Consider the following 21724-nt stretch of genomic DNA (forward strand, 5'->3'; position numbering starts at 1 on the left):
AACCAATCAAAGGCCAAATTTACTTTATGTGCTTTTAATGTGTGTTCACAGTGAAAACTGTATTGACAATCCATTCTTCAAAACAAGTTAACAATTGAATTTGGTTATATATGTATGTCTAATTTCAGAAAGTACAATCAGTAATCAGAGTACAGCACAAAGTGAATGAATAGGATGCTGTGTTTTGGTTTTATCAATGCAACATAAACAATTAATCCTGTTAAAACCCAACACTCATACTGTATAATACTGTAAAGACAGACACATCATCAGACGGCTCAGTCATCTATTCAAGAAAATATGACTCCATATTTTGCCCTCCATATTGTGCACGCTCAATACTTTTTTTTTTAATTTGATTGAATTATACACAGCTAAATTAATGTATACATGAAACACAACTAGTCAAATTAAAAGAGAACTATCTGTGAAGGAGAAATGTGACAGCTTCTTCACTATTGTGGGTTTTATTCGTTACTGATCATACGAGTGCGAGGAGTTTTAAGCAACTCATTCATCCAACTAAGAATAAGAGCAGTAACAAACGCTGAGCTTATCGCAGTTCAATGAAGTCATTTTGCAGCATTAGCTAGATCATAATACAAAGCACCTGAAGTCTACTTTTTATTTTCACCCAGCTTGAGTGAAAAAAGTTGGAAAACAGTTGATAACTCAAGCAATACAAAAACTATAAAACCAGTTTCAGGCTCAGTTCATTTGGTATCTGGAAGGAAGACATATCTACGTGAGAGTAGATTTGTTACAATGACAGGGTGTCATTTTTTTTTTTTTTTTTTTACACAAAATATGTAAAAATCGTAAAGGCAAAACAAATCCAGTAACAACGATTCTTTGAAAGGCACAACTACAGCATTTCTTCATATTGACCCCATGACTTTGAAGTTGCAATGATGGACCCCTGAAATGAAATCTAAAGAGACATACATTATAAACAATGCACTGTGATAAAGGTCTGTCATGTTAGGGTGCGGAAACAACCCCAACAATGACAGATACGCCTTCATCAACAACAAAAAAGTACAGCTTGAGATGACAACACAAGTTACATGTTTACATGACCATGTTAGATAGTACAAGCAGTTACACAGGGAAAAGAATACTGTAACATATCAGTTCAGTAGTCTGTGAATCATTGTTTCAACCATCAGTCCGCGTCAGATTCAGATGGCTGACCTAAGTGGCAATAAAAAACGACACTAAGGTGCATTAATGTTCCTCATTCTAACATTTCGACATGAACATTTAAACACACCAAGAAAAAACTAAAAGGGAAAACTTCTTATTTTACAAACACCAAAGTATCCAAAATGTACAACATTTCCTCTCTGATTCTCATTTCCATCACACACTGAGAAGAACGTTGTTTATTTACAAAAAAAAATAAAAATAAAAATCATACCTGAAGGCATTTCAGGTACAGTGATAACGATGTGCACAGACATCCCTCTAAACACAATGTATGAAAGGCAAATATTACTGAGCCTAAACAAATGTTCTGTAACATCAGGTGGAGGATGACATGCAAATGAAACAAAGTAATACTGAACTGGGAATATAATATCCTCGCGCAGAGAAGACTTGCTTTGTTTTCCTCCTTTAATCATTCTTGATAGTAGCTAAGCAGAGCCCCCGAGATTTATATTCATCACATTATATTGGCTTTTTATAATATCTAAAAACCAACTTCTATGTCCGGTTACATGGTAGTTGTTACATAAAATCGTATATAAAAATGTAATATTGATAAAAACTCAGTAAAAACTTTTTTTTTTTAAATCCCAGGCTTCAGTTTAAATTGTGAGTTTTGTTTGACTTCTGCAACATGGGCGCTCCATCTCTGCTCGTCAGAGAGGTTAAGCCTGTTGCCATTAATTTGACATAATCAGCAAGTGGTTTCCGCAAACAGCAAAAAGTCGCACTTACCACAGTGTTTCTTTCTTTCGATCAGCTTCTTTTTTAAGTACACCTGGACAGAAAGGTAGCCCTTCTTGGCTCAAATTAAATAACATACAGAACGGTATGTTTCAGACTAAAAACGTGTTCCTCTCCCCTCCACCACCCAACCCTCATAGATTTCCAATTTAATAAAGGCTATATTGATACATTTCTATGTGGGATTTTCCTCTCCTGAAAACAATCCCTGTGTGTAATTCTGATTGTTGGCTCTCCTTCCAGCACTTCCCTCCCCCTCTTCAAGCTTGGGGGTCAGCTTTAGCGGTCATACCGATGTAGGTTCCGTTTTGAGAATCGTCTTTTTCCTTTTCGCTGACCGGAGAGTAAGAAGTTTCTTCTTCAGTAGAGGCCTAAAAGGATAAATCAGTGTTACAACCTCGCCCCACACAGGCATCCCTAATGACATGTTTACTTTATTCAATGTACAGTACTGTTACTTTAAAGTGTCAATCTGTTAAAAAAAAACAAGACGTAAGCTGCATAAGGATGCACAATAAGACAGAAGTTTGGATAAAGCAAAGGAATGAAAAGCAGCAAAATAACCATAAAGACTTACAGCATAGAGAGGCTTGGTAAACACAACACGCTTAACTTCATTCTGCGCAGAGACAATGATAAATACATGCACAGTGTGCGTTAGTGTGCGGTTAAGTAACTGGAAGAATTGTGCAAACACAAATGCATTATGGGTAAAAGCAGGCGCCTGGAAAGCTGTTAGAGTGAAGATGAAAGTTAAGAGTTGGTGTCACACCTTCTGCTGTCGAGCCCGGTACAGAAGGAGGATGAAGACGGCAAGCATGATGGCACCCAGTCCCACGATGAAGAGCGGGAAGTTGGACACGATGGTGACGATCATCAGCAGCTTGTGCACTCTGGCTGCAGACGCATCATCGATGACCACACTCTGTGAAGTGAAACCAAACCCAGAAGATTTATTTATTTAGGGGAGGAAACTTTGGATATGACTGGTGATTTGTGAAGCATTTGAACACAGTGATTTCTTGTGGAATCTGATTCATGTTGTTAACAAGTAATGGTACATGCATAGAACATGTGTGCTTTTCCATGTTGCTAATTAAATTGTGGAACGAATGTGCACCAATTTCTGCAAAAGGACACGCGTGTGAGTTTCTGCCTGCCTTACCTCATTGAGGAACATGACAGGAAAGACGGTTACATTCAAAAGTTTAGTTTTCCTGTTGAGAAGCCAAAGACAATAGTGTTAAGTTATCATACACACACACACACACACACACACACACACACACACACACACACAGATGTGTAGCCCAATAACAGTTAGCTTGAGTTTGGATGAGGACACTCACGGGAATCCAGAGATTCTGCTCATCAGGATGTTCACCTGTGCTCTCTTGTTTGCACGTACAATCACTCCAGTGGTCTGAATGAAAACATGTCACGTTCAGATTTGTATCATCAGAAAAATATTCGATCTAAGACGCTGTTAATAGAGCACAACTTCGAACATTAGTGCCACCAAAGCTGGTGATTTATTCTGCACTACTGCTTACACACCACTAGGTGGAGTAGTAGTCATCTTTAGTTATTAAGGCTATGAACGTTGTCTTTAAAGAAGAGATTGTAACTGTACACCTTGTAAATCGTAGCCTTACCGGGTTGAGGTCAAGGAAGGTTTGGTGATGCTCTCTCTGAGGGGACATTCCTCCGATGGCTGACACATATTTTGAGTCTGCCAGATGGAAATGAGGGAAGGAGGCAACCACCGGGGCTCCTATGAGAGGAGAGAGGGAAGGAAAAGTAGGGACATCATAAAGTTGATCGAAACACGATGATTATTTACCGCTGCTGTGACAGGAGGACTCACAGCAAAATGATTTCTCTCATTTCTCTTCACTCATCTGCTCAGCTTCCACTGTAATCACGAACTTTATCATTGTACTGATGTATCTATCGATCATCATTCTTTGATACATACGCTAATACACACCTCCCCAAACTTGATTCATTCACCATTAATACTGACATTGAAGCTACTTTATTCTTTCATTCATATATTGGTGCTTTAATCGTTTCTATCCATCTGCTTTCTTTTTTTGTTTTGATGTTTCTGCAAAGCTCTCAGTATCAATTTAAAAAGTTCTATGCTCTATTAATAAATATCATGTAATTATTATTCCATACAAAGCTCCACAATAAAGAAAACTTCAGCAGTATCAACTATAGAAGTTGTAATATTGTGAAGAATGTCAAAATATGTTTGTTTTTTGTATGTATCCCTGACATCATTCTCTCCTCCCCGTGTTTCCTGTCTCTCTTCAGCTGTACTATGATATCCTCTTCACTTCCACACACTGTCTTGCCACAGAGTAAACAAGACCGTAATGCAACATTAAAAACCTCAAACTCTTCCTGAAGCAGAAGCTTTTCAGGTATTCAGAGCAGCTGCGCCGCAATGTCACGCTTCCTGCTCTTTGATGTTCGATGAAACCACGCTGTGCTCACGGAGAGAGAGCGTGTGTACAAAACACGAAATGACGTGGTGAGATGAGATAACATCGGATCCGTAGCTAACTCGCTAAAACAAACAATGGGGACATAAACTGACCACTACTTTAGCGTGTAAAACAGATTAAGGGCTGTTACTACGATCCAGATAAAGACGCTGTACACTCGAGCTGAGTTCCTTCCATATATTGTTTACAGGACACACTGACTTCCTACCACGACCCTGCTGGAGATAAGAAACAGTATGGTCTCCAGACAAACATGTCGGTCCTGTTCTACCTGCGATATGAAAGACTACGTCGATCTGCATGTCTTTTTTGTTGTTGATCAAAAGCAGCCGACATGTGACGGCAGCAACAGCACAGAGAGACTCTGGCACGGTGCGAGGCGCTGATGAAGTGGGGCAGAGGTGACAGTTTTCCTGCTCGTGTTTGGCAACAGACGCTTGACAAAAACACTGGACACCCACAGTCACCTGAGAGGCTGTTCCCGTGACAACCCACAAGGTCACTGTAGTACAAACCAACAGGCGCACGGATACATTTGAGTGCACTTTTCTCATTGAGTTTTCTCTTAACACCTGAGCCCACATATGTTTCACAAACAAACTTAATCAGTTCATTCTTAACTCTTTTAAATCCTCCTCTCGGGTAGAATCAAATGTGCGTTGGCTGCACCTCATTTATACTCAAACTTAAAATTAAAAAAATACATTTACTTAGATTACTTAGAGCCGAACAGTTAAATGGAAGGAGACTTGAAGTTTCTATTCAGAAAGCAGAGATTGTTTTCTCCTTAAGACAGATTTTGTTTCCCAGACAGGATTTGGCTGATACAGTATGCCAGTGTTATAAAATCAAATCATTACTTTAGTGGAAAAACACATCCTGCTGACTTTTTTTGCTTCACTTCTCATGTTGTTTTCAATGATCCAATACAAGAGAACGACACGGCACAGCACCCCAAGTTGTTACTTAAATGCCACACTCAGGTTCAGGCAGACGCCCTTCTTCAGTATGCATCAGGCAATATTCACAATCAGCAGGTGGAACTAATTACACACGTCCACAGTCAAGCCCAGCAGGGGGAGTCGTCCCCTAGCAACAGCTGTTTCTTATTTTCACATGAGAATTCATCTTTTCAGAGGCTGATTCACAGAAAACAACAATTCTTTTGTTTTTGTCAATATTTTCATACTGTTGTGACGTCTTCACCTCTTGCTCAATGTCAGCTGTGATTATCACCAACAGGAGAAGAAGTGTAAACGTGTTTTTACTGAATACACTGATGAAATGATGTGCTGTAATCCACTCTTATATGATTATCTCTCCGACACAGGTTGATTTGTTAAATACATGGCATTTTTAACAGACAGAAGTAAACAGACACAGGCACTGAGGTAATGCATGTCATGTTCAGAGCCAGAGTCAGGTGGCAGGACTTACTGCCCCTTCAGATACTGGGTCAGTCATGGTCAGATGGCGCCTGAGGTGTGGAGAGGCATAGAGAGCCGTGTCACATGAGGCATTTAAGGTATTAGTGCTGGTTATAGTAAGAGGGAAATAAAAGGAAGGCTTACTGCAAGCCCAAATCATAAAAAATAAAAGAAGTAAAGAGCATGAAAATCAAATTGGATGGGAATAAAAAAAAAAAACGCAGGTGCTTTTTATAAAGGCCCATGACAGGGTGAAAGCACAGAGACCGTGTGTGGGAGGTAAAGCTTATTAAGGAAAACAAGAGAAGAGAACTGAACTTAAGGGAGGCACCTCTGAGGATTTGGTAATAGTTTAATCGAGCAGAGTGGGTGAGGAAAAGTCCACCAGCAAAAGCAGATGTTTACCTTTCCGACACGGACTGACTTTCAGAAGGCCGGTTCCCAGGCACTCGTGTTTGCTGACGCAGAAACCCTCGTTGGCTGGGTTCTCCTCTTTGCTGGCCATGACGGAGCGAGGCGGGGTGAAGCGATAGGCCGGGATTCCTTTCACCTCTACGTCTTTTTCAAACTCCATGTAGATGGACCTGGATAGTAAAACAAGAATCATGTTACAGGACATTAGTTTGATTGTATCTGCTTCCACTCTTTACTACCTCATGTGACAGCTCAACAGTTTATAGCTGGATCACATGACATGTGCACAATATGTTTGACCAACAGTGTGCAGCCTGAGTATTAGCATCCTGCAGCAAACTCAAAGTTATCAGTGCTTTCCTAAAGTTCAGAATATACAGTTAATGTTCGAGCCAGAGCGACACGGGGGCGGATGGAGCAAAATTAGTGATTACAAATGAAACAACCAGCTCTATTAAATAACAGACGATCATGTTTTATAGTGTTTCTGATCTGCTTAAAAAAGCTCAGTGTTGCACAGCTGAACCTGAATGCAACAAAAAAAACTAGGCTGCAGCTCCTATTAGCTCTTATCATTCAGCTAATGAAACGATGAATGTACAGAAAAGGAAAAGGTTCATCACAGTGGAGTGAATAGATGAGAGAAACTGAAGGATTTACGCTGACTTCATGATTTGAAAATCCTGTTGGAATCAACTACTGTTGAAAAAAAGTTGTACTTTTGTATTGACCTTGCTTTTGTATGTGGAGTGGAAAATCATCAATCTGTCATTGTGTTGTCCATTGTTTTTACAGCCTTCGAGAGAATTAAGCTTTTGTGAGCGGTTCACTTCTGTGCTATGTAGCTGCACTTCTGCTTTGTTCAGGGAATCCCAACGATTCTCCGTAAGAACAAAGGAGTCCTTACAAAGTCTGCCAACTGGCCGGGAGGATGCGGCCCTTTAGCTACGCAGCCCACCAACCGTGCAACAATACTGTACAGACCTTTCCCTTGACCTTCGTGAGAGAGGCCAAGTAGAAAGCCTTATGTGTTTCTACACTGGGACGGGACTGAGAATGTCTCTGCCTTGCCCCGCTGGGAAAAAGACACTGTTACAGTTTGAATCAAATTCAAATAAGCTAAGATTTGTTTCTTTTGGATCTTCAACCTTTCATTGTTTCAGAGCCAACATCTGGAGAAGCTGGTGAGATGAGGTGAAGCAGGTGTGAAAACCTTTCCAAGGGAAAGAAAGAAGAAGAGATCTAACTAATTAATAATAGCTGGAATAATTCTCTCTGCCTGTATATAACATCAATAGTCAGGAGCACTGATCCATCACATCTTTAGTGAGGGTGGAATGAAACAAAGAAAACAATAGGCCAGATGTCTGGATGTATACAGTACGTATGATGTGAGTGCGCATGTATATTTACACATGTATGTGTGAACCTGTAGATGTTTTTCTTCATGTCCTGTTTTGTATCTGCTTCCTTTCTTTCATTGGGTGTTTCTTTATTCTTATAATTTCAAACGTTTTTTTTTTGTTCTGCAGTTTATTTATACAACGACTGTAAATATGTGTTGCTCTATAACGTTGTATACTTCCATGTGCTGTGCATCCTGATGAAGACTCTGAGGAGCTGAAATGTGTCAACTATCCCTGTAACCAGGAATTCTGTTGTAACTGAACAGAGTGCCTTGGACACCTTCATGTGTTTGCCTACTTTAGTCTTTAGAGGACTTTTTTTTTCCTGCTAATTGCACAAATGTTGAAACTATTTTCAGCTGCTAGGACAAAATTTTGCATTAAGATATTTTATGTGTAATTTTTTAACATTATCATAACACGTTCTTGATATTGTACCTACTTCATATTTGATTTGATTTTACTTTATTTTCTGTGGATTTTTTTTTATGTGTTTAGGCTCTGTGTCGTTTCAAAACTTCCTCTTTTCTTCCTGTTTGCCTCTTTTGTTTCATTTGTATAAATGATTGGTTGTTAATCAATTTATCTATGTTTTTGTACTCAATACATTTTAAATGAAGGAGGGCAGCTTCATAGAAAGATCCACGCGTGGGAACATTCGAGTTGGTATTCAAATTATGACACCTGCTCGCAATCCGTCAAAATCCTGAAGTTTTTAGGATCGTCTGTCGGTGACCTGACCGATGAGGTCTTCTCAGGTCACATATGGGAGTCCTGGCCCTGCTTTTATCCAACAGATCAGTCCCAGATGTCCTTCATCCAAAAACAATGCAGTGCTTCTCTCACAGCGGCTTAAGATGAAAAAATGTTTTATCAGATCCAATCTATCTGTGTGAGAGGTTAACGAGTACGACATTATGGAACATTTCCTCTTTAAATTAGGGTAAAAGCACAGGAAGCAGGGAGGGAGCGTTCCCTTTACTCACAATAACCGTGATGAAGTCATTAGGCAATAAATAAGTAGGTGAGAGTGTAAATGCTTGGGCAATGGACTTTTTGACACACGTCCAATCAGAGTCAAAGGTACAAACATGAGACTCCAACAGATTCTTTCCACCCTCGTCAAAAAGGGGAAGATGTCCGCTGCAGCTTTTCATAGGTCAAGCTTATTTTTAAAAAAAAAAAAAGAAGAAGAAGAAGCTTCAGACAAATGCCAGGAGACAGATTTATGACTGAGTCATTTCCAGATAAGGATTCATCAGTGAGTGATTGTGTGGGAAGCTTCTTCATCAACACAACTTCAACTGTTGATAAATACCCCTTGATTACAAAACCCTCCAAAGGATTCTCAAGGGCTTGAATCTCCTCACAAGCATTTTAAAAGAACAACTATGGAGTGGATGGAAAACGTCATTTTACTGTTATTCAAGAGCAGAAAATCTGTCTTTTTTTTTATGTCCCTCAAGAGTAATCAATAAATGTTCTTTTAACTCCAACAACATTCCCAACCCTTCCTCACTCACCCTGGTTTCATCCCCACTGAGCTCCAGAACAACATTCCTCTTTAAGGAAGCCTCTCCATAAAGTGTTTCCTGGAATCTGGTATTTTAGACTTTCAAAAAAAAAAAAAAAAAAAATCCAACAGTACAAAAAAGGCCGTATGAAGCCTTGGTAAGAAAACAAACGTCACCTGTGGTGCTGTTTGGAAGTGATCAGGACGCTATGATAACAATCTGTGGGATGCTTGTGAGCACATTTCCATACCAGATATGAAAGCCTGCGCCCTGCTGTGTGTTGATATGAGGCCAGGTCACGTACCAGAAATAGATGTTCAATTTGTAACCTTCAATAACCACACTGTCACAAGGGCAATATGACACAGGGCAACAGTGGGACAAAGGGGATGATGCAAATCAAAAAGGGTTTATGTGATGTTACAGAATCAGCTAAATAGTGCGCTGCCTATATCTACATTTAATCATAGGCATGTTCCTAAAAACTACATTAACAAAATTATCAATAAATATTTCAACTGTCTAATTATTCTGGTTCCACAAGCGAGGGTCACTATGTTTATCTGTAAATTGACTTATCAAGCACATCCCTATTTAATCTATCGGCCCAAACGGTGATAAGAGTTGAAATTTAGCAAATGCAGGAAACTTTTTGTTTAACAGAACATCAGTTTACTGCTCTGAAGAGGAACTAGTGTGATTTGAATTGGCCCTATTAAGTTTAACTATCATTAAGCATTTATAGCCATGCTAGCAGTTATAAAGAAGCACGTCCTGTTTCGGGCCTTCTCTGTGAAGAGGAAGTCACGTGTTTGGCAACACCTGAGGGTTGACCAACATCGTCCTGCATCCATTCTGTTGCAATAAGCTGTCTTTGGTTTTGTCATCCTGATCGTCCGTTATTCAACTTCACAACTGTTTTTTTTTGTTTTTTTTTATTCCTTTAAAGGAACACATACTGGATATCTGTCCGTCCTGCTGGAGAGATCCATGCTCTTATCTTACATTTTATTTTGGGCTATAAATATGAAAATGTACTTAAGTCCTTCTCAGTTTTGAGCAACATAATTCTACTACACATATACTTACACACATTTTTCTGTTTTCTATATTTAAGTGTCGGGGTTGCCATCCATTAAAGGAGCAATATCTAACTCTGACACCGAGAGTTCAAAATGGGTCCTGCAGTCAAATTCTAAACATTAAAGAGAGCCCCCCCTCCTCCCTAGAGTCAATGTGCAGGCAGCCAACGCACAGATACTGAAGCTTCAGTGGATAACCAGCAGTCTTGAAACCTTTCTGTTCACCTTTTTAGTGAAGTTCATTAGAAAAATACAGGTCGGGTAGAATCAGTTATATCTGAACCAGTTGAATTTCTAACACCTGTTGTTTGATGTCCAAAAGTTTGTTTGTTTTGTGGAGACAAAAGGCTGCAGGACAGCGTTGTGGTGCTAAACTGTACCTGCAGAGGTCTGGAGTGAAGATGTAGATACGTTCGTCTTTTTTCAACAGAGGATGGAAAGCACTTCCATCTGTTCCGTTGATGCTGTTGCTTTGGTCCGAATTCCAGAACGACACCGTGCTGCAAAACAATACACAGCAGCGTATATTTAACTATATATCAACGTACATAAACACTGAACTGTTTTTACAAGTTGGATCAAGATTTTAAAAAGTTCATGAGAACTTGCTGTTTCTCTGTTCAAACACTGGTTTACTGCTTTACACTGCTTTACTTTAAGGGTGCCTCTAAAGTGACCAAAAAAGGCTTCCAGGCCGAGGCAGCATGATTATAAAATAGCTCGACTTCCGATCGTATTTTACTTTTCCTAAACCCAAAATAAAACAGGATTTTGGTTATTCTTGGCTGGATATGCCTTTTTTGTAATGCCTTTCTTTCAACATCAACATTGTAATCATTTCCATCTTAATGACAGTAAATTACAATGAAATGTTTTGATGATCAAACATGTTCGTATCTGAAAGTCACAGTTGAAAAGACAGCTTTCCCTGGAGTGAGAAGGGGTAATTAGAGACTGGAGGGGATCTGAGGTTATAAAATGGGATAAGTATGTTCAGTAAGAAGCCATTATTAAGGAACTCTGGCTATCAGGATGTCCTTCCCCATGCTATGTAATATGGGAAACAATCAGAAATACTTTATTAATCCCAGGGGAAATTTGGTTGTTACCGTTGCTCTACGACACAGAAGTAGGAAGTATAGAAATAGTTTAGACTGTCAATTAAAAATAGCATAGAGATAATAAAAATTAAGTAATTAAGTTAATAAAATTAAGTACCAGGTAGGCCTGGAATAATAAGATACGAGTCAGCCAAGTCTGACAAGCTTACAGACACAGACAGACACAGAAGATTTCAGAATTTTTTTCGAGCCAAAGGTTGCACAGTTGCACAGCATGACAGTTGATGATGACAGAGAGGGAGTGTGTGATTGTGTGAGACTTGAAATACTGCTACCTTTCGCCTTTCCATGTTTCGACACGGCCATAGTCCATGGAGTTTTGTTGCCCAGTGTGGTAGACAAATTCCCCGTCGTTACTTTCATTTTTCTAAAAAAATAAAAATTAAAAAAATAAATCCAAAATATTTATTTTTTAAAACTACGTCATCATGATTTTAAAATCACAAATTCTTAGCCATAGCAAAGGCTGCAAGGGTTTTCAGAGTAACACACTACATTATGATGGGTTTCATCCAAAAGGTAATGAAGTGTTTCTTAACCCTAACCTATAAATGAATGCATTTGGAATATGTTGGAATATGGCCCCCTCTTCCAGCTAAAAATCTTTTCTAAGCTGCCAACAAAGAGAGCGGCTGTCTTCTCATAAAGAGAAAAAGAATCGCTGCAAATGAGGGACACAAAAGCAGAGTGAGGTCGGGAGATCAGCCAGGGATAAGCAAAATGTTCTGGGATAAAATAGTACCATAGGGTTGATTTTATGGACTTTAGTGACAACTTCTTGAAGCCCCTTTAACAGACATCCTGAGTCAGTAGAAAAGACTTTTAACTTGAAACTGCTTTATTTCCTGTTTTCACTGGTTTAAGGTACCTTGTCTGTTTTGGGGAGGAGGATGTTAATAATTAAGCTAATGTCGAAAACTTTTTTACTGAGGAAAGTGGATGGAATCCTTATCCAAAAACAGGCTTACCTTATCAACAAGCTGAGCTAAAGTTAGCAACAGCTCAGCTCACATACCCTCTCAACATGTTTTGTGCATGTGATCCGTTTGAGTCTTAATTTTTGAATGGGAAAGTGCTTTTTACAGTAAGTTCTCTATTATTGTATTTTCTATTATGTATTAGCCAACATGAGTTCATCATTGTTCATTGATTGCACAGCAGTACATGCCTTGTACATGAGGCCAAAGACTTTCTCTACATCAGGACTGCTTTTGGAAACGTATTCCAGCAAGGGGTCTTCGTAGCCCCACAGCAGCTCATCCACGGTGCGCGTGGTGAAGGGGCCGCTCTCTATAGAGTTCATCTTCATGGACACCAACGAGGCTGTCCAGAAATTGTTTTTCAACTTGTTCATCACAGCCTGGAGACAGAAAGTGGAGAAGAAGACGTAAAAATGGGAAAAAATACAGGATGGGTAAAGTAGGCAATCCCCCCCCCCCCTAATTCAGATTTACACTTCTCCACTTGACAGAGACCTACAGTTCATTACTCACCCATGCAGGGATGTTGACAGTGGTGATGTTATCAACAGTTGGGTCACCCACAGACTTGTCTCTCAGGAACACAAAGCTTTTAGTGGTATAGGCAGACACTCTGTTGCCATTGTCCACCATGCTCACATTTTCCTTATACCTGTACTCTCTGGGGAAACACATTCAAACATGGGATTATCTTTATTTTTCATAAAGCATCCTTCAATCTTTCCTGTATACACTAGAGTATCACAGACCTATTACAACCTCAACAAGCACTGCAAGGTAACTTTATTGCACAACTTTTTACTTCAAAGCTCAGCTTCCATCTGAGCAAAGATATCCGATAAAGTTAGATATGGGTGAAAGAGTGGCGCTAGATGATCTGAAATGCACTCTGACTGTCGTAACCTTATTGGTGCCTCAGCATTGAACCTTGATATTTATTTAAGGGTTTCATTTGGGGGCGTCAGACATCATTCCAAAAGTTTACTCCTCACAAAGTTTCTCTTTGTGAGGAGTAAAAGAGTGTGGAAACAACACACTCTATATGTCACAGATGGTTTTCATTACGAATAAAATGAACTACTTTGGCAGATTTGTAAACAAAAAAAAGAGCAGATAAGAACATTTTTGATGTCCATTTTCCAGATTTCCAATGGTAAATAACAGGTACATTTCAACAGCCCGGCAGGATGACGATAAGACAAAGGCAATTTTATGAAAGGTTTTTTCTATCATGCAAAAACTATTTTGAAGTGCAGTGTGGCAAAGTGAATACAGAACATAAACCCGCAAAGGAAGCACAATACGTTTAAAAATCTGGCCTCTGATCTGGAGAGGGCAAAGTGGTAAAACACATATTTAACAAACTATTCTTTTCAACTGAAGATATTTAAACTGGAAAACAAACAAAACGTTACCAAATCAGTCAGTCAGAAGGCTGCTTTCTGAAGCAAATCACTTCACTTATCTTCTAACAACATTATACCGTGGATCAACATATTTTGCAAAAAACTGCCCTGAAATTTTAACAGATTTTTTGGCCAGTTTGACTCACTGCATTGCAATTTCACAAGTTGTCACGGTGGCACTTATGACATGAAGGGGGGTAATAGAAGTTAATTTAGATTTATTTATTGCAAAATGGAAATACAGTTTAAAGTGGCAGTGCTGGCTCTGCTTTAAAGATGCTTCCAGGGTTAGCTGAGTAGCATGCAACAGCTTTTAAGGGAGTGCATTGTATTGGGGTGCTAAACCCCCCCTGTATTTGGGGTATCCTGAGTTACCCCCGTCCCTAGCATTCACATATCGGCTCTATCTGTTTTTTTGCTGAAATTTTAAAAGAAAGCTGGCAGTAAAAAGTCTGGATTATGTCTGCCTCACAAATGTGGCTCACTTGAACATTTTGGGACATTTCAGGAGTGCAATTTATTTGAGGAAGGGGCATAAGTTTGCAGTCAAATAAGTATGCATTTCACTAGTAGCTCAGTGAGCAGCTTTGAACCCCTGTTCATGAATGTGCTCTCGCATCCTACCTGTACGCGTAGGGTCCGACCTGAGTGACCTCTGCCTTGGCCCCTTTAAGGACCTCGTCCACATTGGTCACATTGAAGAAGAAATACTCCATGTAGACGGGAGGGGGAGGGGTCTTCCATGACTCAAACACACGGCTACCCTCTACCAACACTATCTCCTGTTGGGACAGAAAGAATGCATCTCATCATTCATATAGATACGACTGCAAGAGTTTTAAAAATGCATCAACACTAAATATATATATAAAACAAACTTAATTAATGAGTTCACTGTTTTCCCCTTGCTGTCATCTGGTGACACATTTTCTGCACACATATTTGAGATAGTCTCGGCGTTTCAACAATCTCGCCCTACTTAAAACAACCCAGAGAACGAAAACATCCTTGGGTAGGGGGGCTATTCGGGGGGGGGGGGATCTGAGCGTTGGACAAGAGCATTGGCTGCACAAATGAATGGCATTAGGGGAGACCCTTTCATTGTGAGCGGTTACCAATGACAACCGGCACTCCGGAGAGAGACGCCGACAAATCATGTGATGCAGAAAGTTGGATGCCCACCGGTTTCCACAGGACTGAGAACTTTAATGGTCTGAGCCGCATTCCTCGGCACTGAGACCTATAACCCTGAGAGGTACAGCACAGGCTAAATCCTGCACTGTACTGAGATTTCAAGAAAACTGCCACTGAGGATGTCTTTGCCTTGGAAGTTTTGTAACCGTTTTACTCGACAGGAAACTTTTTGGGGAACAGTAAAACAAGGGAGCGAGAGAAGAAAGACGGTGACGGAAGGATTAAGAATTATTTAGACAATTCGAGGGGAAATCTCACTTTGGCCTGATTGTGTCAGATTTGTATTTAAGCTAAAAGTAAGCTCAAAGGGTTGAACACACCAACAGGTCCCATTATTTCAGGGGCGTACAAACCCCCTCCTCTGTTGGGGTCCCTTCTCCTTGTGCAGAGACAAAAGCTTAGCTGAGTAGCCAAGGACAATAAAGCTGTCGCCTTAGATTGAGGGAGGGAGTCCATGGTTGTTTCTATGTCCTACTTTCATGCTACGAACAATCAATACCAGCATGACACATGAAATACCACATGGAAAACAGGAACAGAGAAAGTCTCTCATCTCAGTGCTTATCACTGCTACTCTCACACCACTCCCCGTTTGAAAACACACGAAGCAGGTGAGTACACAAATACACACACTGCAAGAGCTTTGATGTCAAGTCAGGCAAATACATAGACGTGAATAACACCAGGCACAACGAGAGGCTATTCATGAAATCCTGAAGTCGTGGTGCAAAAGCTTTGCATGCTCCAAATGGGTTTGCCTCTATAGAGGTCAAACTACTTACAAAGCTCTACAAGCTGAGCTGTAGTCCAGCCCTATCAAAGTTCTATTAAGGTCAATTCAGTTCAACATTGAGCTTTCACCAGTGGAAACTCCTGGGTTTGCATCAACACAATGACAGAAGGGCAGGTTAGACTACTCTAAAGAGCATAAAACACTCAATGAAATCAATTTAAAGACCAAAATGTCTCTTAGTCTTGTCAAATTGAAAAGATCGCAACCAGTCAAAGCAATGGACCCGTGGCACAGCAACACTCAGCAGAACCCTCTGGAAGTCTCCTGGCAGTTATCCACAATACTACACGCCTATGGACGTCATTAAATGTGGTGTCTTGTTTGTGTGTTCTGGTGTAAAGCATCATCGGATCCCTTGAAAGGCACGATGTAAATTAATGCTATTTTTATTAGTAGCATTATTATTATTAATACCTCTTGATGGTGCAATGGTACCAGGCTAAAGTATTTCAATAACTTTTAAATTGAGTTTAAAGCAGGAGCTAAAATTCAACGGACAAAAGGAAGAATGTCATGAATAAGGAAAGAAAAAAACTGTCTCTATGAGATAAAAAAATTTTGCGTCAAAGCTACAACTATCAAAGAGGACAGATGACTGTTGGGAGGGGGCCTCTGGCTATTGGCCAGTCTTGTGTGGTCTTCGTCAAATTAACAAATGACTCTTGAGGCACCAGTCATATTTCACCATCACCTCAACAACAGGTCATTGCATACTGACCCTGTTTGACTGACTAAAAGCACCCAGACACGTTAGTTTCTCAATAAACTTTGCAGTGTGAAAGAGGCTTAGCACACAAAGCGAGTTGACTGCTGAGAGGTTATCCATGGAGTGAGATCCTTCACACTATTACAGCTGTTGTAACATGATACAGGCGTGTAAACCATCAGCCATCTATGCATGCCAGCATGTGATAGCCGTGTGCCAAACTCACACCCATATTTCAAACTGGGTGGGACTCCAATTGAACCTGAATATGAACTTTGACAGCAATTAGTAAGATTGTCAAAGATGTGTATGGGCTAAGGCCAAACTTGATTTTCCATTGGTGATAAGACTCTTTCTAATAAATTCTCTCTGGAAAAGCAAAAGTACCAAACATGGTAGACACATTTGAACTGTATAAATGAGGACACAGAGGTCATGCCCTTTGTCATTTTTTCTCTCTTGTAAAGCTAACTTTGAGTTGTATGTCAAACCATTTACAAATTATATATATTTTTCAAACTAAAGCACCAAGTAATGAATGAAAACAAAGCTCTGTCACTCCACTTTCCCCATATTCTCTTGTAAGTTCAATAGCCGGTTACACAATCAGAAACTTTTGTTTGGTGCTGGAAAAGATCGCACTTGACTCAAGGTTTCTGGATGGTTCCATAAAAGCAAATTTACATAAACAAAGCCAACTAGGGCTTTTGAAATTGGAGCCCTACCAAACTGTCTTTAGGCTAAAGACTAAGAGTAAACAGTGTAATTTATCTGCATAACTGACAAGAGGAAGTAAATACTGGCATGTAAATGTGGTCGGTAAACAAGACTTAACTGTCAATGAGGCACGTTTAAGCTATTTTACAATTTATTTCAACAGAAGTGGAATCCTTTTTAGTTGCATCTAGCAGGAGGAAATTATCTGAGACATGGAAGTGTCAAGAAGAAATACATCCCACTGCAACCAAAACTGACTCAAAGTGTTGTCCAATGTAACCTATGTTTACTTGCTTTAATTTAAAGTTTTTATGTAGCAGCATCAGGACCAACTAGACCAAGACTGAGACAACCGTGTGAATGTCCCTGCTTACTATCAGTGTCAACATTAAGCCAGCCTGATAAGAGTAATCTAACACGTGCTGTGAAAATGCAGTTTTGAGATGAAAATATGGATGAAGGTGGGCCATGGGATAACATTGAATGTGGGCCAAGTGTACTTTCACGCCTGCGTTGTTATCAAAGTAAAGTGAGACTTCTGGGAAAGTTTTAAACCTTAAACCTGTCTGGTGCAGTCTTTAGTACTGGAAATCCAGAAAGAGTCTGGACCTTAAGGTTAAAGGGTAAATTAACAACAAGAGCAATTCACTTAAGTCTAAGGCAGGTTAACTGATGCTGTGCAAATGCTTTCACTTATGCAACTGAACCAAAGTTCAATATCTACAGATGTCTGTGTGTAATGCTCTTTAAAGAGACTGTTTGGATTCATGGCCCATTGATATCTCAGATTGAAGATTAAAAATCAAAGAGCTCCATGGCACTACAAAGTGTGTGTAAGTATTAAATGTTTACATCCATCTCCCAACAGATTTGAACATAAGTGATGAAACCACATACACCGCCCATCCTCCCTGTAGACACAATTTGATGCATCTGCAAAGTTGAACACCACTTCAGAGAAAACTGCACTTTTATGTCTCCACGTTGAAATTATCTACGTAACCATTTGTTGACCATCTGCCCCTCACGTCTCCAGTCACTGCTGTTGCTCAGACATCATCATCAAATAGTAGATTCAGAAATTAAAGGAAAATGAAGAATGCATCGTCACATCTCTGCCAGCACATTAGCTAGGTTTTAAATAACCATGCACTGTACATAAACAACAGATGAATAAAAAAATAACAGAAAGAAATGCATTTGTCGTCCACTGAAGATGCTGTCATTCTAGTAGGACCTAGCAGAAACGTGAACAATACACTTTGCTAATGCTAATTGTAGGCTTGCGTTTTTCTATGAAGTTACTCGTCAAGCTAAATAAAAGCTATTCTTTTAATATTCACGTTGTTCAAACTAGGCGTGGCCAAAATATTTGATCTGTGTAAAAATCAAGATTCTTATCTTCTGAGATTTAAAATAGATTCATAACTCCCCAAAAATGATGGGTTTGTACTAATCAAAGTGCTAATGCTAGCTCTTTAACTCGGTAGAATGCCAAATGGAGCAGCAAGTAATTCAGCCTGTTGATTGTCATGGCACTGCTGTTAAGATAATAAATTAATTAATAAAAGTCACTATATTGCGGGCAAAATATTACTGCTGTCGACCAGCTTTAGACCGGGGGCTGCGAGTTGCAGACTAGCATATTATTCTTGCTGAATTGCATCGTAATCTTTTGTGTTTGCAAAAGGTGGTCACCAAATTGAAAGTTCATCACTTTCATATTGCAAATCACACTTTGGAGCTTCCTACTCTGAATGTAAATACATTTATGAAAGTGTGAATATGCTAAACTTTGCAACTCTCATGTTTGGGTGTCTGTCGCAGTTAAGTGTCTTCTGGTCACTTCTACTGTTCTCATCTGTTGTGACTCTTCAAATGTTTAGCATTACTGTTGTTTTTTTGTTTTTTTTTGGGGGGGGGGTTCAGAAAATTTCTGTAAACCTAGTGTTTGTCTTGAAATGTATTTTTAACTTTGCACACTTTGTTCATTTTCATGCACTTTGTTGCGGTTGCAGTCCTTTGAGCATCCCTTCAAGTATGACATTATGCAGCAGTATCAGATATGTGATGCAAATTGGGGATATCTACTTTTAGAAGCAAGGCTATAGCAGTATAGTGCAACATTTTATGTTCTGTGGACAGCCATGATATTGTTGTTCAACCTAACTTTGGTTTCATATTGAGATGTAAACATTTTTGAGAATTATCAAATATTTTATAGATACCATACATTTTTCATTTTTCTTTTAGAGACAACACGTTTTCCATTTACAACATTTTCTTTTTCTGTTTGTCCGTATACAGGATCTTTAAACTTATAATCCGCTGTAGGTCTACACCCCACACTTAGTTTTCCTCCAATCAGATGCATTAAACAAGTTGTTCTCACATTGATTAAGCAGGTTGTCCTTAAGATGTCAGCTCATACTACCCCTCTCTTTCTTAATCACAGGTCTAATCCATGAATGCTAAGAATCTCTTTGATTGAAGCTTTGTAAATCAAGCCAGACTTTACTGTCTATGTGTGACCAGCTGGAATGAACTCAAACTGCATCTTTGTTAATTGACATTAATACATTTGTGTGTGTGTGTGGGGGGGACTTCTTTTTAGCTACAAAATGCAGTCTTTGTTTTTATGAGAGCTCATTTTCTCCGAGGAGCAGCTTTTTCTTAAAGTTAAAAATACCGACCAATACTAAGAAGAAGAAAAACCAACCCAACCCTTAGCCTGCTTATTCTGAGCTGTGGAATTTGCCTTAAGCACCTCCTTTCCTAATGACAAAAAGTAAAGGGCACACCAACAGACCATTAGGAATTGCTTGCGATCCAGCTTCAGATGAAGACACTGAGACAATGTAGTATCATGGAAGATAACGTGGCTTCAAGCTTGAAGTGGCTGACTAATCTAACTGTGGAGGAAAAGAAAGTACCAACTGCACAAAACAGGCTTTACTTAACCCTTAATAACACAAACTCCTCCATCTCAGGGAGTCTGAACTGCTTATTAGAGCCTCTACTTCTGGGAGGCAACACACCGCAGTTCTCAATGTCTAACCCAATGAATCACAAACCCCAGCAGCAGTCCCCGAACTGTTATGAGAAAAGCAATCAAAAGTGATAGATAGATGTACTTTATTGATCCCAAGCTGCTGGAAATTGTGGCATCACATGCATGCATGATAACCAACAAGGAACAGCAAATAACACAGAGAAGTTGGGTCTGCTGCTTCATTTCCCACCCCACACAAGTCTTGCTTTTTTCTACCGGAGTCACTAAGCACCTTTTAACCATGAACATGTGTAAGTTGTGTCTGTCATTGCCGTGCACTGAAAAGGCCTTCAGGGAAATGAAACTGTCGAACTGATGAACTTTCAATTTGGTGACCACAGTTTCCAAACACAAAAGTAGGCTATATGCAATTCAGCAAGAAACACTCTGCCTGCACACACCAATGCATCCAAATCAAGAAATTGTGAATTAAACCCTGAGCGTGCATTGTATATTTAAGACAATCAAAACAATGTTTTACCTTTTTCAAACGTTCCTGCATGAAGGTGTGAAAAACTTGACCAACAATCAAGCCAATCCCAACGACCAGCAGGGAAGCACAGATGATCCCAACCGCGTAAATCGCGTAGGGTCTTCGCGTCATGTTCGCAGGTGGCAGCAACACAGGACAAAAAGCTGCGCGTGGGACTCTGGAGGATAAAAGGAGACTTCACTTTTCCGTTAAGTCAAGTCTCCCTGCTTGCACCGCTCCTGCAGAGACTGGATGCTCAAGTGTGAGATTCAGGAGGCTCAAACTCAGACTTTCACGCTACTTTCCCCTTTGTTTTGTTCACGTTTCGAGCAACCAAGTAACGGTGGGAGTTGCTCGGTCTGTGCTGCTGAGTTTCAAAGTCACATAGAGTTGATAGTAAGTACGTTTACTTTAGGTTAATGATAAAAAAGGTTGAGTTTGACAGCCACGAGGAACACGCGAGTGGCAACAGAAAGGCGCACACTAAAAGAAAGAGAGCTGCCACGGAGTATATCTGTGTGTCGCCCCCCCCCTCCCGCCATCCCCCTCTCGAGGACGAATCTGATTGGTCCTTACTGTTTGTGCCCCCTCGTGGGGTGAGTATGAGCGCAGGACGAGCCTCCGTCTGCAACCCGTTACAGCTTCAAGGACAACCAACATGAATCTTTTCGCCAGTGAACTTTATTGCACGTTTAGTACGGCATGTGACCTTTTCACACACTGTGGGTGATTTTACTGAATCATTCAGATGAGTGAAAGTGGTGCTACATGAATGACTGTCAAGCTGCACGCGGAAATGTGGTGCAAAAACAGTTTTCAAAGATGAAGTTTTGCCAAATTAGTAACAGGTTTTAAGTGTATGAACCAACATTTTTAGATAAACATTATAGGCTAACACGTTTTTTTATGGCGTACAGGTTGGCTTCTTGAAAACAGTAAAGCCATCATTTCTTATACTTGGTGGTCTACGG

At 39.9% G+C, this 21724-nt stretch overlaps 1 protein-coding gene across 2 annotated transcripts; it reads right to left on the reverse strand.

The window, feature by feature from the left end:
• Positions 1–20: 20 nt before the first annotated feature.
• Positions 21–21252, reverse strand: LOC306836912 (lysosome membrane protein 2-like). Of its 2 annotated transcripts, XM_079364291.1 has the most exons (13): positions 20763–21252; positions 14444–14601; positions 12927–13074; positions 12602–12793; positions 11709–11800; positions 10693–10812; positions 6302–6480; positions 3609–3727; positions 3303–3376; positions 3119–3170; positions 2726–2878; positions 2531–2572; positions 21–2324 (listed from the first exon to the last, which is right to left on the reverse strand). In XM_079364291.1, the coding sequence occupies exons 1-13, from the start codon at positions 20883–20885 to the stop codon at positions 2214–2216; spliced, it is 1563 nt and encodes a 520-aa protein (XP_079220417.1). In that variant the 5' UTR covers positions 20886–21252; the 3' UTR covers positions 21–2213. The 2 variants fall into 2 exon arrangements, with proteins under 2 accessions (XP_079220417.1, XP_079220418.1); XM_079364292.1 differs by lacking the exon at positions 2531–2572 and having other exon boundaries at positions 20763–21251.
• Positions 21253–21724: the final 472 nt, after the last annotated feature.

The sequence above is a fragment of the Symphodus melops genome (genome assembly GCF_947650265.1).
Source record: "Symphodus melops genome assembly, chromosome: 16".
In the NCBI taxonomy this organism is placed as follows: Eukaryota; Metazoa; Chordata; class Actinopteri; order Labriformes; family Labridae; genus Symphodus; species Symphodus melops.